At 41.9% G+C, this 14,995-nt stretch overlaps 1 protein-coding gene across 3 annotated transcripts in view; it reads left to right on the top strand.

The window, feature by feature from the left end:
- The first annotated feature begins 11,804 nt into the window (after positions 1–11,804).
- The window catches only part of LOC129822800 (extended synaptotagmin-2-A-like), a 36,446-nt gene continuing 33,255 nt past the window's right edge, over positions 11,805–14,995 (top strand). The window contains exon 1 of one of the 3 annotated variants that reach the window (XM_055881225.1): positions 11,805–12,628. In XM_055881225.1, coding sequence (XP_055737200.1) covers positions 12,218–12,628 — 411 coding nt within the window. In that variant the 5' untranslated portion in view covers positions 11,805–12,217. The remainder of the gene's footprint in view (positions 12,629–14,995) is intronic. The other 2 variants (XM_055881224.1, XM_055881223.1) reach the window with 2 other exon arrangements.

Here is a 14,995-nt window from a genome sequence, read left to right as displayed (position 1 = left end):
GGTATCAAACACCTGGAAACCATGTGTTTGATACCATTCCACCAATACCGCTACAGTCCTTACCACGAGCCTGTTCTCCCCAAGTAAGGTGCCACCAACCTATTGTGCTGCACTTGTCCTCCTTACTCCCTGTGTGACCTGAGTGAAGCCAATGCAGCCGCTATGGGTACAAATAGCTCACTACACATCAACAAAGTGAAAGAAAGCTCTAATTTGCTGCTCCTTGTGTGCCCCCCCCCCCCCCCCCCCCCCACACACTTTCTTCCCTGTGCCGCTAGGGGCACACATAGCTCACAATAAACAGGCCACTTTAATAAATGGAACACTAGTCACTTTAATAATGTTTACATATTTTGCATTACTCATCTCATATGTATATACTGTATTCTATTCTGTTCTATTGTATCTTAGTCTATGCCACTCGTACATTGCTCGTACATATATTTATATATTCTTAATTCCATTCCTTTACTTAGATTTGTGTGTATTAGGTACTGTATATGTTGTGAAATGAGGCTGAATGAACTGTTAATCTCGCTACCAGATAAGGCTGCGCCGATAGCCAGGTGTACCAGTGGTAAGGATTCACTCCATGGTGCTGAAAGGAAAGCTCTGCTGTTGGGACAGCTTTATGTCGGCCCTAACAGTTTGTGGGCACCGCTTGTCACCGTTATAGTGCAATTAATGTATTGTTTAGTGTTGTGTTGTGTAGTGGCTTTGCAGGCATGCATCAACATTTCTTGGAGGGAGTTTGCCCCATCAAGATTTACATGCTAAAATCGGCACTGTACAAATAGTATAATTGCATGATATGATAGCATTTTGCAAACAGATAACATTAGCTAGCTAGATAAGGTTAGCAGTAGCACGCTAGATCATGTTTAGCATGCTCGCTAGCTACAATGGCATCTGTCAGTCCCCTATTCGTTGATGTTTATCAACTCCATGTGGAAATTCCCACACCCAATTCGTGAATATGCACAAGTAGCCATCGCCGTTCTTCGGAGGTGGAACCTAAACGTGCATTGCCTCTCTAGGACAGGAAATTACATTGAAATAGTGGCAGCAACTTCCTCTTGTAGTTCATTCTAGTACCACGGAGCATAAAAACTAAAAGCATTTTACCAATGTCTGTGCATGGATGGGGAATTTTCAGAGGTGGCCAATCTGAGAAGGAAGCAGACTAAGGAAGGTGTGGTGGGAGCTTCGGAAAAATGCCCTTATATACAACAGATACAGTGTTATAACCTTCTTGTGGTTAATGAGGTCAAGCCTAGACTCTGGTATAAAACACAATGGTGTGTGAGACGAAGAGCACTATGTTCCATACACAATACATGACAATACTACAGTAAAAGAGGAAAGGTATTAAACCATACAATATTTCTTTAAAGATTTCACAAGTGGACACGTTCTCTAGATATTGCAATGGGATATTTAAAAACATATACAAACGTAAATGACACATTTGGAGAATGAAACATGGACAGTATTAACAATATGTAGTTTGTATACATGGTCTAATAAAATCTGTAAATATGCTTACATAAATGTATTGTCATGTTCACCCAGGGAGGGAACAACGTGTAGTAGTAGTAGCAGTAGTAGTAGTAGTAGTAATAGAGTTAATTTTCTCACAGTCAGAGACTGAATTGTACACACATGTATAGTCAAAGAATGTAATCAAATAGTGAAATCCTAAACTAGCACAATAATTATAATATATTACAATACAACGATTGTAGAACAACAATATTTGGGATGGCAAATAGAAAAATAACTTTGGCTCTGAATTTGAGTGTGAGTCTCAAAGATTCCCACTAGATGGGGATATAACTATTGAAAAGAGTTCACGCCACTGGTTGATGAGTCAAGTCAATGGACTCCTCGATATGTACTGGAACACAGGAGGTTGGTGGAACCTTATTTAGGGAGGACGGGCTCATGGTAATGACTGGAGCGGAATGCTGGAATGGTATCAGTTACTTCTAACATGATTTGATGCCATTCCATTTGCTCCGTTTCAGCCATTATTATCAGCTGTTCTCCCCTCAGCAGCCTCCACTGTACTGGAAATATTTGCCAACTTACTGAAAAACAGAATGTTGCATGTATTTTTGTGTGAATAATAGTTTTTATTGTCACTTTAACAACGGTGCAATCAATTACATTTTTACCAATTCCCCTTCCACCTCCATCTCAAACAAACCCCTGGCGGACCCACCCTACCCCCAACCTAGGTGTACACCCAATATGAAGAACAAAAACACCAACATCTAAAGATAATAATAAACAAACAAACAACAACAAGAACAACAACAAGAATATTTAAGAATATGCATCACCACAACCAAAACATTTTAACACCTCACCTACACCCTCTCCGGCAAATCTGTGATTTCTGAGGCAGCTATTTTCCACATTTCTAAAGTAAAGGGCTTGGTGTTATTCATGATGGCAGTGGATAGTTCCATCATAACCACGTCCTATGCTATCTATTTTCTCATGTGAAGGTGGTGTGGTGGCAACCAGCGGCGTGTGTTTGGGCAGCAGTCAACACAGCAAGTTGTTTTCTCGTTCAGCTGCATGTGAATCCTCATTAAGCAAAATAGGAATTGGTTCAAGGGGTACAGTTTTAACAGAATAGAATCTACACAACATTTTCTTCCAAAATGCTGCATCAACCTATCTGCATGCAACATAATATCCCTGTGAGTAACCACGTTTCCATTCACAGTTTTCATGCGGGTAAAGTCATACCATATAAAGGAAAATCATGACAGCTGCGATGGAAACAGGAAATTTCGGTAGTTTTATAAATGCCAACGGTTCGTTTGACATGGTGAGATCCTTTTGTGCCGTAAATTGAATTATGAGAGAAATGGCGGTGGAAATGTCCTTATGCACAACTATTGATGTAATATCCACCATATCGAAGTTAACTTGGAGCCATTCGATGATATGGTGTGTGGTCCTGCCCCACTATGACTCGGGACACCATTGAGTTTATTAGGCTACAGATTAAATAAATTATGATGAACTTCACAGGGTGGTCAACGTGGCAGATATAGTGTAAAATAATGCATTTGAAAAATGTGTTAGCTAGCTAGCCAGACAGTTTTAGAGGAATGATTCCATAAATGTTATAACCACCTGGCTACCTGCCGCCCCAATTTTCCAACATAGTCGTGGCTGTATCGTGCGTATGTTTCTAATCGTTGAGGACTGGGGAGTTTTCAGGATAAAAACATTTATTGAATGGAGCTAAGCACAGGCAAAATTCTAGAGGAAAACTTGGTTCAGTCTGCTTTCCACCAGACACTGTAAGATGAATTCACCTTTCAGCAGCACAATAACCTAAAACAGTGAATGTTTCTGAGTGGCCGAGTTACAGTTTTGATATAAATCTGCTTGGAAATTAATAACAGGACCTGAAAATGGTTGAAGAATTTTGAAAAGAATAGTTGGCAAATTATGCACAATCCAGGTGTGGAACGCTCTTAGAGACTTACCAAGAAAGACACTCAGCTGTAATCGCTGCCAAAGGTGCTTCTACAAAGTATTGACTTAGGGATGTGAATACTTATGTAAAAGAGATATTTCTGCATTTAAACTTCAATAAATTTGCAGAAATGTCTAAAAACATGTTTTCACTTTGTCATTATGGGGTATTGTGTGTAGATGGGTGGGAAAAAATATTGAATCTATTTTGAATCCAGGATGTAACACAACAAAATGAGGAGTAAGTCAAAGGGAATGGACCACGTCAAATTGCTGGAAAAGGCATTGTTCGTCACCAAACTGTTCCTGGATGGTTGGGAGAATTTGCTCTCGGAGGATGTGTTTGTACCATTCTTTATTCATGGCTGTGTTCTTAGGCAAAGTTGTGAGTGAGCCCAGCAGCTGGGAGGAGGTGCTCTTATTCTCCATGGACTTTACAGTGTCCCAAAACTTTTTGGAATTAGTGCTACAGGATGCAAATTTCTGTTTGAAAAAGCTAGCCTTAGCTTTCCTAACTGACTGTGTACATTGATTCCTGACTTTCCTGAAAAGTTGCATATTGCGGGGGCTATTCGATGCTAATGCAGAACGCCACAGGATGTTTTTGTGCTGGTCAAGGGCAGTCAAGTCTGGGGTGAACCAAGGGCTATATCTGTTCTTAGTTCTACATTTTTTTAATGGGGCTTGCTTATTTAAGATAGTGAGGAAAGCACTTTTAATAAGCAACCATGCATCCTCGACTGATGGGATGAGGTCAATATCCTTCCAGGATACCCAGGCCAGGTCGATTAGAAAGGCCTGCTCGCTGAAGTGTTTTAGGGAGCGTTTGACAGTGATGAGGGCTGGTCGTTTGACCGCGGACCCATTACGCACGCAGGCAATGAGGCAGTGATCGCTGAAATCCTGGTTGAAGACAGCAGAGGTGTATTTAGAGGGCAAGTGTGTCAGGATGATATCTATGAGGGTGCCTGTGTTTCTGGATTTAGGGCTGTACCTGGTAGGTTCCTTGATCATTTGTGTGAGATTGAGGGCTTCAAGCTTAGCTTGTAGGACGGCCGGGGTTTTAAGCATATCCCGCGTTTAGGTCACCTAACAGTACGAACTCTGAAGATAGATGGGGGGCAATCAATTCACATATGGTGTCCAGGGCACAGCTGGGGGCTGAGGGGGGTCTATAAGAAGCAGCAACGGTGAGAGACTTGTTTCTGGAAAGGTGGATTTTTAAAAGTAGAAGCTCGAATTGTTTGGGCACAGACTTGGATAGTATGACAGAACTCTGAAGGCTGTCTCTGCAGTAGATTGCATCTCCGCCCCGTTGGCAGTTCTATCTTGTCGGGAAATGTTATAGTTGGACTAGAGTGAGACTCAGCGAATACAGCAAATAACTGCTATAACTTCTGCAAATAACTGCTGTTTTTATGTGTAAGTTTATGTTTAAGATGTAATTCAGCACAAGCAACACTTTGTTCAACACTTTTATAAGCCATAAATTGCGTGTTCTACCTACTTCCACACGCTACAACCAGCACTGCAGCTGCAATGAATGGGTATAGCAAAGTCTTCCGATAAGCTTGTGTTGTTATTATTAGCGGCTTGTGTCTTTTTTAATATCAAGGAATATTTCACTTTCTCTGGTCATGGGAGTAACAACTAGAATTGGGGACAAGAGGCAAAATAATGCAGTGCTACTTTAGTTTCACAATCAGCTGGAAGACTGTGTCCCCTTTTCTAAGCGGAGGGAAGGAGGGCAGAAGGTGAGTTAGGTGAAGCTAGCCTCACCGCTGCCCCCCCCCCCCCCCCCCCCAAAAAAAAGCTAATTATTATGCTCACTCAGCTGTGCCTCACAAGTAATACAATAAATGATCTATTACCAGTGTGATCACATACCTACAGTTTTTAAACATTATTTAAAAATCCTCTTTGAAGAACAACATTGGCTGGGCAATTCAAGCATAGCCAGTCTGCATGGATAATGTATTGTACCTATAGCTTACTGCACAAACCTCATTGCTACAGAACTGTTTTTAATTGGTTAATGTTGCTTAGACTTACAGATTTTAAGTCAAAACTCTGAGCAATAGATCACCATTTTGTATGCATCCAATTTCGTTCAACGTTAACTACTTTGCGTGGCGGTGTGTACTAAATGACACGTTTCCCCAAAACGGTGCTCATTCTTACTTTTCGGTACGTTTGCTCTCGTTTTGTGGGTGTTGTGAGGTCAGTATGGGTGTGACCATTTGAAATCACCAAACTTATGCAACACACCATACACAACCACCCTCTAGGCCACAGGTGTCAAACTCATTCCACGGAGGGCCGAGTGTCTGCGGGTTTTCGCTCCTCCCTTGTACTTGATTGATGAATTAACATCACTAATTAGTTAGGAACTCCCCACACCTGGTTGTCTAGGGCTTTATTGAAAGGAAAAACCAAAAACCTGCAGACACTAGGCCCTCCGTGGAATGAGTTTGACACCCCTGCTCTAGGCCATCACAATCACGCCGTTCTTCAACTGGTTGTTCTGGGGTGTATTCTTTCCACTGATTCTGCAAAACGTTTCCTAAACGAAAGCAAACAGAACAAAACGGGGAGTGACCTACCTGAATTTGTCCAATAGAAACTCTCTGCAAAATTGTTTGGATACATTAGTCCAAACAGTACAATGCCATTTCCGTTGAATTAAACGTTGAACACCATTCTGTCATACTGAACGCACCACTGTTAGTTAGGTACATAGACAATTATACAGTGTTTACAGTAAAAAGTGTATCCATGTGAACGTTACCATGCAACAAGCAGGTGCAAGTGAAGGCAAGCAAAGCAATGAAGCCACCAACAGAAGGTGCCATTGCAAACATTTGTCAGTGAATAAAGGCCTTTCTAGGGAGTTTTTCCTAGCCACCGTGCTTCTACACCTGCATTCTAGCTGTTTGGGGTTTTAGGCTGGGTTTCTGTACAGCACTTCGAGATATTATCTGATGTACGAAGGGCTATATAAAATAAAATTGATTGATAAAGGGAAAATATCAGAAAAGAGTAGAGAACACTATACTGGATGTCTATAGACAATGTTTGTCCACTTATCTGATGTTAGATGCACTGAAATCAATACCAAATGCCTCAATCAATTTTGACAGTCCCGAATTCAACACTCAATGGTCCTGGTCTGAATGGGGTGTGTCATAAACAGCCATGGTCCAAAATAAATAGCCATGCTCTATTCTCATGCTAGCAGAAAGGTTGACGGCAGACAGATATGGCCATGAGAAAAAACCCATCATGAAGTGGTATGGGCTCTTCTGTGTCACTTAATTGTTTCTGACTAGACCTCCAGGGTGACTCAGAAAGCATCACTACTTCCTGGGACACAAAGGGAAAACACAAAGGAAAACAGAGCCATGAAAACCAATATACGTTATATGAGGAGCATCTATTGAAAAGGGAGAGGGACTGTTTATGACTTGTTGATATCTCCATATTCCCTTTCCCCCTTTTCCTATATTCATGTTTTCTTTTTAATTATGTCAAATGTGTTTTATAAATTACAATTTAATATGCACTTTGAATAAACTCTGACTTGACTTTGGAGTGATAATAACCTTAGCTTTAACAGGCTCTGTCTTTGTCACGTTCCTGACCTATTTCTGTTAGTTTGTTGTATGTGTTAGTTGGTCAGGACGTGAGTTTGGGTGGGCATTCTATGTTTTCTGTTTCTATGTTGGTTTATGGGTTGCCTGGTATGGCTCTTAATTAGAGGCAGGTGTTTGGCGTTCCTCTAATTAAGAGTCATATTTAGGTAGGTGTTTTCACAGTGTTCGTTGTGGGTGGTTGTCTCCTGTGTCTGTGTATGTCATTGCGCCACACGGGACTGTTTTCGGTTTGTTTGTTTTTTCGGTTTATGTGGTCTGTTCCTGTTTCATGCGTTCTTCGTTATATGTAAGTTCTTATGTTCAGGTGCGTCTACGTCGTTTGTTGTTTTGTTAGTGTATAATCGAGTTCGTGTTTTTCTTTAATAAATATGTCTTCAAACTCCGCTGCATATTGGTTCAATCCCTGCTCCTCCTCTTCTGATGAAGAGGAAGAGGAAAGCCGTTACAGTCTTTTCCTTGTGAACTCTGCGGTCAGAGGATGTTGATTTCTTGGCGCTGGTCTGTTCTTCGGGATCCCTCTCAGGGTCAGCGCCTTCTCTGTGCCTCCTCGCTCTATGTTTATCTCTCTCTTCCTCCTTCTCTCTGTCCAACCCCTTATGTTCCCTGTGCACTTGCTACTCTTCTCTCGATTCACCATCATGTCTCTGACTCACCTGCATCCTGTAACAAAAATATACCCCAGGATGTGAGCCAGCAGTCTGTAGGGTGAAGTTTCCCCTAGCCTAGATGCTGATCAGTTTTGCATTTCCCCCACTAATGGTTAAGGTTAGGATTGGGGGAGAGGAAGATTATCCTAGATCTGTACCTATACTCTAAAAATAAAGGTGCATGATGGAACCAAATAAGGTTCTTGAGAGCGATGCCATAGGACACGTGTCAAACTCATTCCACGGGGAGCCGTGTCTGCGGGTTTTCGCTCCTTCCTTGTAATTGATTGATGAATTAAGGTCACTAGTTAGTAAAGAACTCCCCTCACCTAGTTGTCTAGGTCTTAATTGAGTTTGACGGCCCTGCCATAGGGGAACCATAAATGGAATGGTTCTTTTAAGAATTTAGGATTTTAAGCCTTATTCACAGTATTTTATACACTATTTCATAAGGTCTTCTTTTGAGGGCCTAGATTTTCCCTAATAAAGTGGCCTGAAGCAGACAGTTTACAGGCCACATCAGGCCTGCAAGTCACATTGTGCTGGCTTTCAAAGTGATGTTTAATTCCTTTTGGAATCCAGCCAGTGGGCATATGCAACATATGGAATTTGTATTCACCTGCATTCAGAATGACTGCTAGGGTTGAGAAGACTATGATGTGAGATTACCTTTAACATCTAAACTCCAAGTAACAGACTGGAATAGTTTAGAAAAACGTTATTTATATGTGAGTAGCATAAGATTAATGAATCAATCAATGCAATTTAAAAAAATCTGCCTTCAATAGAGCATGCTGGGAAATATAAAAATGATGGGAGTGGTTTTGGTTCAACTCTGGTTATTAGCACCAACACTGGGGTTATTTTACACCACTGAGTGTTAATTAAATTATTTACAGGGCTAATTTAACTCTTTAATCAACACTAAAAATGTTACACTGAAAAAGCAACACTAGTTTAAACTGGCCAATTTACTGTGTGCTGTGAAATGGGACACAGCTGCGGGCTTCCATGTATTTCAAGAACCTTTTAGAATTCCTAATAACTGTAGATGCCACGTCAAGAACCCCACACTTAACTCAAAGGTTCTTTATCAGGCAAGAGTTCTCCAAGGAGTCTTAAGAGCTGAGAAAGAACCATATAAAAGCTTAATTTTTTTCAGTGTAGGGGAAACTTCATCCCAGAGTGTGAGCCAGTGGAGCCAGTCAGGCTTTGTTTGTGGTGTTGTTACCTTACATTCAATTTCGGGGAGAAAAAAAACCCTATGTTTGGACAATATTGAAGACGCTTACGTGCTGTGCTCTATCTTTGTGTCTCCTTTCTCCTCCTTTTATTTTCTATGTTGCTCCCTGTATTCTGAAATCAAAATGAAAAAACAACAAAAAGATTAAATACACTCTGGGGTGAAGTTTCCCCTTTCCTAGTTAGATAAATTAATAAATAAAAGTAAGACATAATTTTCACCTAAATAACTTAACCTTTTGTCCTGAATGATCTCTGTCTGTGTATTTATTTTCTTTCTTTGTCTCTCTGCTACTCCTGCGATCCATCTTTGTAGCTGTCACGTTCCTGACCTGTTTTCCTTTGTTTTTGTATTTGTTTAGTATGGTCAGGGCGTGAGTTGGGGTGGGCATTCTATGTTATGTGTTTCTATGTTTAGGTTCATTGTCTATTAGCCTGATATGGTTCTCAATCAGGGACAGGTGTTTTACGTTTCCTCTGATTGAGAACCATATTAAGGTAGGTTGTTCACACTGCGGGTGTGTTTGTTTGTGGGTGTGTTTGTTTGTGGGTGACACTGTTTGTTTGTGGGTGATTGTTCCTGTGTCTGTCGCACCACACGGGACTGTTTCGTTTTCGTTCGTTTGGTTAGTCTGTTCGTGCGTTCTTCTTGTTTTATTGTAAGTTCACATGTTCAGGTCTGTCTACGTTGTTTTGTAATTTTCCAAGTGTTTTTTTCGTGTTTTCGTCTCTATCATTATGTCTTCATACAACGCTGCGTTTTGGTCCGATCCCTACTCCTCCTCTTCAGACGAAGAGGAGGAGAGAAACCGTTACAGTAGCGTTCTCTCTTTCAGATGCTACCCCTCATTATGTTTCTCTCTCTTCTCACGATCATGGTCTTTATCCCTGTCTCTCCCCCCTCTCCTCATCTCTCAGACCTTCGCTTCCTGTCCCTCTCACCCATTTCTCTTTACTTCTCCTTTTTATTTTATCCCTCTCATATGGCTCATCCCCTCACCCATTTCTCTTGCCTTTACTCTCTCCCTGTACTATCATGTAGTTTGTCCTGACTGTCTGTTCCCATCCCTCTACTTGTCATTGTATGTGCCTTTAACCCCCTTCTTGCTCTCTTCTCCTTTCTTTGTCTCTCTCCTCCCTTTTGCCTGTCCTTTCTCGCGAGTCGTCTTTCCATCTGTCCTTCTCTGTCTCTGGGTTTTGTCCTCTATCAGGCACTCTCTCTCTCTCTCTCTCTCTCTCTCTCTCTGGTGTCGCTCCACGAACTCCTCAGTCCTCTCTCATATTCATCTCTCCTCCTCCCATAGTCTTCATCATGTCCTCCACCTGACGTTGCACTTGATACAATCGGGACAATGTATTTTATTTTTAACCCAATTTCGTGGTGTCCAATTGATAGTTACGGTCTTGTCCCATCGCTGCAACTCCCGTACAGACTTGGGAGAGGCGAAGGTCGGGAGCCGTGCATCCTTCGAAACACAACCCAGCCAAGCCGCATTGCTTCTTGACACAATGCCCACTTAACCCGGAACCAACGTGTCAGAAAAAACACCGTATACCTGGGGACTGTGTCAGCGTGCATTGCACCAGGCCCGCCACAGGAGTCGCTAATGCACGATGGGACAAGAACATCCCTGCCAGCCAAACCCTCCCCTAACCCGGAGGACGCTGGGCCTATTGTGCGCTGCCCCATGGGTCTCCCAGTAGCAGCCGGCTGCGACAGAGCCTGGACTCGAACCAGGATCTCTAGTGGCACAGCTAGCACTGCGGCGCAGTCACTTAGACCACTGTGCCACTCGGGAGGCCCTGGGGGACAAGGTTATGATTTTAAAAAAAATGCTACCCTTATCATGCTGCCCCTAGTTATGTGCCTCCCAAGGTAATCTGTATCTTATTTAGTTATTTTCTTCATAATTCGACAAGTAGCTAATACAATATTATTCCCATTGTCAACACGCACAGCAATAACAAAGACTGTCTTTGCTGCAAAGAATATTGATGTAACGTTATAACCACTAACACAAGGGTTAGTTACCACTAACATAAGCTTTAACGTCGTTAGCTAGCAAGCAAACTAACGCCCGGAGATGTAAGTGTAGCTAGCCTAGCTGTCTATCTCTACGTTTGCCACACATATGTGTACAATTGTTGTGTATGTGGTCACCAGTTTACCTTCTCAGGATGCATGCTATTGCCTGTATGTTCTTCCTTGTGAAATATTCAACTGATTTCAGAAATAAAGCTTCCAAACTTGTGTTGACATTATCCAGGTACCATGGCAGCAGATTTCAATTGCACAATCGCACTGAAACTAAGGTAAATGTGTCATGTTCTCTTGACAACAATGATGTGAGACAGAGATGATGAGACTAGAGAATGTTGAATACTAGAGAATAATTCCTGAAATATGTAGTGGTCTCTACAGATGTTGGGCACAGGGTGGCGATTTTGTGCCTCTGTCACATGGAGCTATTCCTTAACCTACAGTTCCTTGAAGGAGGGTTTCCACTAGCTGAATGTGATTGGTTACATCTTGGGTGTGTTGTATGGTTTTCAACATTTAACACATTAATTGCAGGGATTGACACAAAATGTCTTTAAAAAATGTACACATGTTTTGCCAACATGGTGATTGGATTAAAAGTAACACAACACGTGTCAGCCCTAGTTAGACACACGGATGTCTTTAAAAAAATCACTCAACTGAGTGTAGAAATGGGCGGGGGTTATGACTTTGTGGGAAGAGATTGGTAGAATCTAGTGACGACCCTGAAGTAGTACAGAACGAAAACGTGCGCTGGGAGAGGAATGCGTTGGAAGATTGCGGCTGCTGTAGGTTATTGCAAGTGGAGGACTACCCGAACTCTGCGCGGTATGAGGGAAGCAGCGTGGTATTATTGAAGAATGAGACAAGAAAATTAGGCAAATGAGATGGTTGCTCTTATACTTTATTGCAACGTGGAAGAATAATCAATGCCCACTTTTTTCCAGGGCAAAATGGGCTCAGATGCGGTTGAACTAACGTGAGCGCAATCTGGGGTTGACTCCTAGAGGCTCTGCGCGCTCTCTGCGCAGGAGGTTTAACATTGGTGACAGTTTAATAAAGAATAGAAGAAGCTTCTGTTGTTGAGGTCTTTACTCCAACATCCAATCGAAACTGTGGGCGCAAAGAAACGAATGTCAATAGACAGTATGACGGCTGTACGAAGCGCCCATTCACATAATGGGAGCTCCGCTGGATCAAAGGAGGATGGACAAAACACACCGAGCCCGGTTATTAACACCGACCCCAATACAAACGTATTTCCACCGGCAGACATCGGCGATGTCGAGTCTGGGTCTTCTGTCGGTGAACTAACTCGGACATGGATTCAGTTTACAAAGACATTCGTGCTCATTTTTCCCATATATGTTTTGGGATATTTCGAATTCAGTTTCAGTTGGCTCTTAATAGGACTTGTAATATTTTTCTGGTGGAGGAGAAACACAGGAGGCAAGAGCACCCGGCTGCACAGAGCATTGGCGTTCTTTGAACAGGAGGAAAGAACTGTCAAACAAAGTCTGGCAGCTTCTGATTTGCCATCATGGGTAAGACCAAGATGCATTTATAAAGGGAGCACAAAAAAAAGTGCCCAAAATGTTATCTTTATCCCCCTATTCAGTTAGCCACTCTGGATTACTATTATATGGCTATATTACTAACATATTTAATTAGCCTATATAAAATGTATTATATACCCCAAATAAGCCTAGTGCACAGCACACGTGAATTGTTTTTGAGTTTCTAAGAAAACCATCACTGGGATCAGAAGACAGAACAGTGTTGACGTGTAAACCTCTGATCACACAGCTGTCCCCAGCAGTGACATTAGACTAAGCCCCTCTAAATACAGCATTGCACAATGGTAAGCCGGACACCAGTGTGGGAGGGACACATGGGCCCCAATCACATTGCCTTGCCACTGTTGAGATAACGAACGACACCTTGCATGCATGATTATGCCTGGAAGATGCACCCAATCTAACGTCACTTATTGTTCGCCTGGTTCTAGGTCTGATTGTACTATCATTGGCATGACGATGAGTGACAAGGAGTTGGCATGATGGCAAAAACCGTCTGGCACTCAGGCTAGCAAAATGTAGGGCCATAGGAGAAACCCCCAACTTAAACGCAACTTAACGCAATAATGCCGTCTGACTCAAGTTGAAGACATCAACTAGGCCTTTACTTGATGAGGATAATTATTCATCATTTATAAGCTGCTTGAGATCTACTCAGCAAGTGTCAAACTAGGATAGTATCATTGTTTGTCTGTCTCTTCTGCCTGTTTAGCTGACAAGGTGACCACTCATTTGGTTAAGGGGAAAAACATGGGGTGACATCAATTTTCACCCTATTTTTATCCTAAATGTTTGGCTTGTCACACTGTCATGCCTTGTGAAGACACATTTTTCCAAAGGGCTCTGTTAAAATGGTTATTGTGGGTACTTCATCAACTTTTAGTGTGTATAGAACCCTGCTGGAGTTAGTGTGATGAACTAGCTCTGAAGGTCTCTCTAAAGATGACTTAACTTGATTTAGAAGTAAATGAAATGTCTGCCTCAGTGCTGCACCATGCCGGTAGCTGCCAGCAGCAACGACTCAGTGAGTCAGTAGATGACAGTGTTTTCTCATCAGAGTGCACTAGTCACTACTGCGCTGTGCTAAACTGTGCCTAGCAATGCTGAGCTGGACTGGCCTGGCTACACTGTGTTGTGTCCTGTTGTTTGCAGGCTGCCATAGGCATTAGAGGTCAACCGATTAATCGGAATGGACGATTTAATTAGGTCCGATTTCGAGTTTTCATAACAATCGGTAATCGTCATTTTTGGACACCGATCATGGCCGATTACATTGCACTCCACGAGGAGACTGCGTGGCAGGCTGACTACCTGTTATGCGAGTGCAGCAAGGAGACACGGTAAGGTGCTAGCTAGCATTAAACGTATCTTATAAAAAACAATCAATCTTAACATAATCACTAGTTAACTACACATGGTTGATGATATTACTAGTTTCTCTAGCTTGTCCTGCGTTGCATATAATCGATGCGGTGCCTGTTAATTTATCATTGAATCACAGCCTACTTCGCCAAACGGGTGATTTAACAAGCGCATTCACGAAAAAAGCACTGTCGTTGCACCAATGTGTACCTAACCATAAACATCAACGTCTTTCTTAAAATCAATACACAAGTATATATTTTTAAACCTGCATATTTAGTTAATATTGCCTGCTAACATTAATTTATTTTAACTAGGGAAATTGTGTAACTTCTCTTGCGTTCTGTGCAACAGAGTCAGGGTATATGCAGCAGTTTGGGCCGCCTGGCTCCTTGCGAACTGTGTGAAGACTATTTCTTCCTAACAAAGGCAGCCACCTTCGCCAAACGGGGGATGATTTAATAAAAGCACAGTTGCGAAAAAAGCACAATCGTTGCACGAATGTACCTAACCATAAACATCAATGCCTTTCTTAAAATCAATACACAGAAGTATATTTTTTAAACCTGCATATTTAGTTAAAAGAAATCCAGGTTAGCAGGCAGTATTAAACTAGGGAAATTGTGTCACTTCTCTTGCGTTCATTGCACGCAGAGTCAAGGTATTTGCAACAGTTTGGTCCGCCTGGCTCGTTGCGAACTAATTTGACAGAATTTTACGTAATTATGGCATAACATTGAAGGTTGTGCAATGTAACAGGAATATTTAGACTTATGGATGTCACCCGTTAGATAAAATACGGAACGGTTCCATATTTCACTGAAAGAATAAATGTTTAGTTTTCGAAATGATAGTTTCCGGATTTGACCATATTAATGACCTAAGGCTCGTATTTCTGTGTGTTATTATGTTATATTTAAGTCTATGATTTTATATTTGATAGAGCAGTCTGACTGAGCGGTGGTAGGCAGC

The sequence above is a fragment of the Salvelinus fontinalis genome, chromosome 25 (assembly GCF_029448725.1).
Source record: "Salvelinus fontinalis isolate EN_2023a chromosome 25, ASM2944872v1, whole genome shotgun sequence".
Lineage (NCBI taxonomy): Eukaryota > Metazoa > Chordata > Actinopteri > Salmoniformes > Salmonidae > Salvelinus > Salvelinus fontinalis.
The sequence above is the reverse complement of the archived record's forward strand: the minus strand, read 5'-3'. Positions and strand labels throughout refer to the sequence as shown.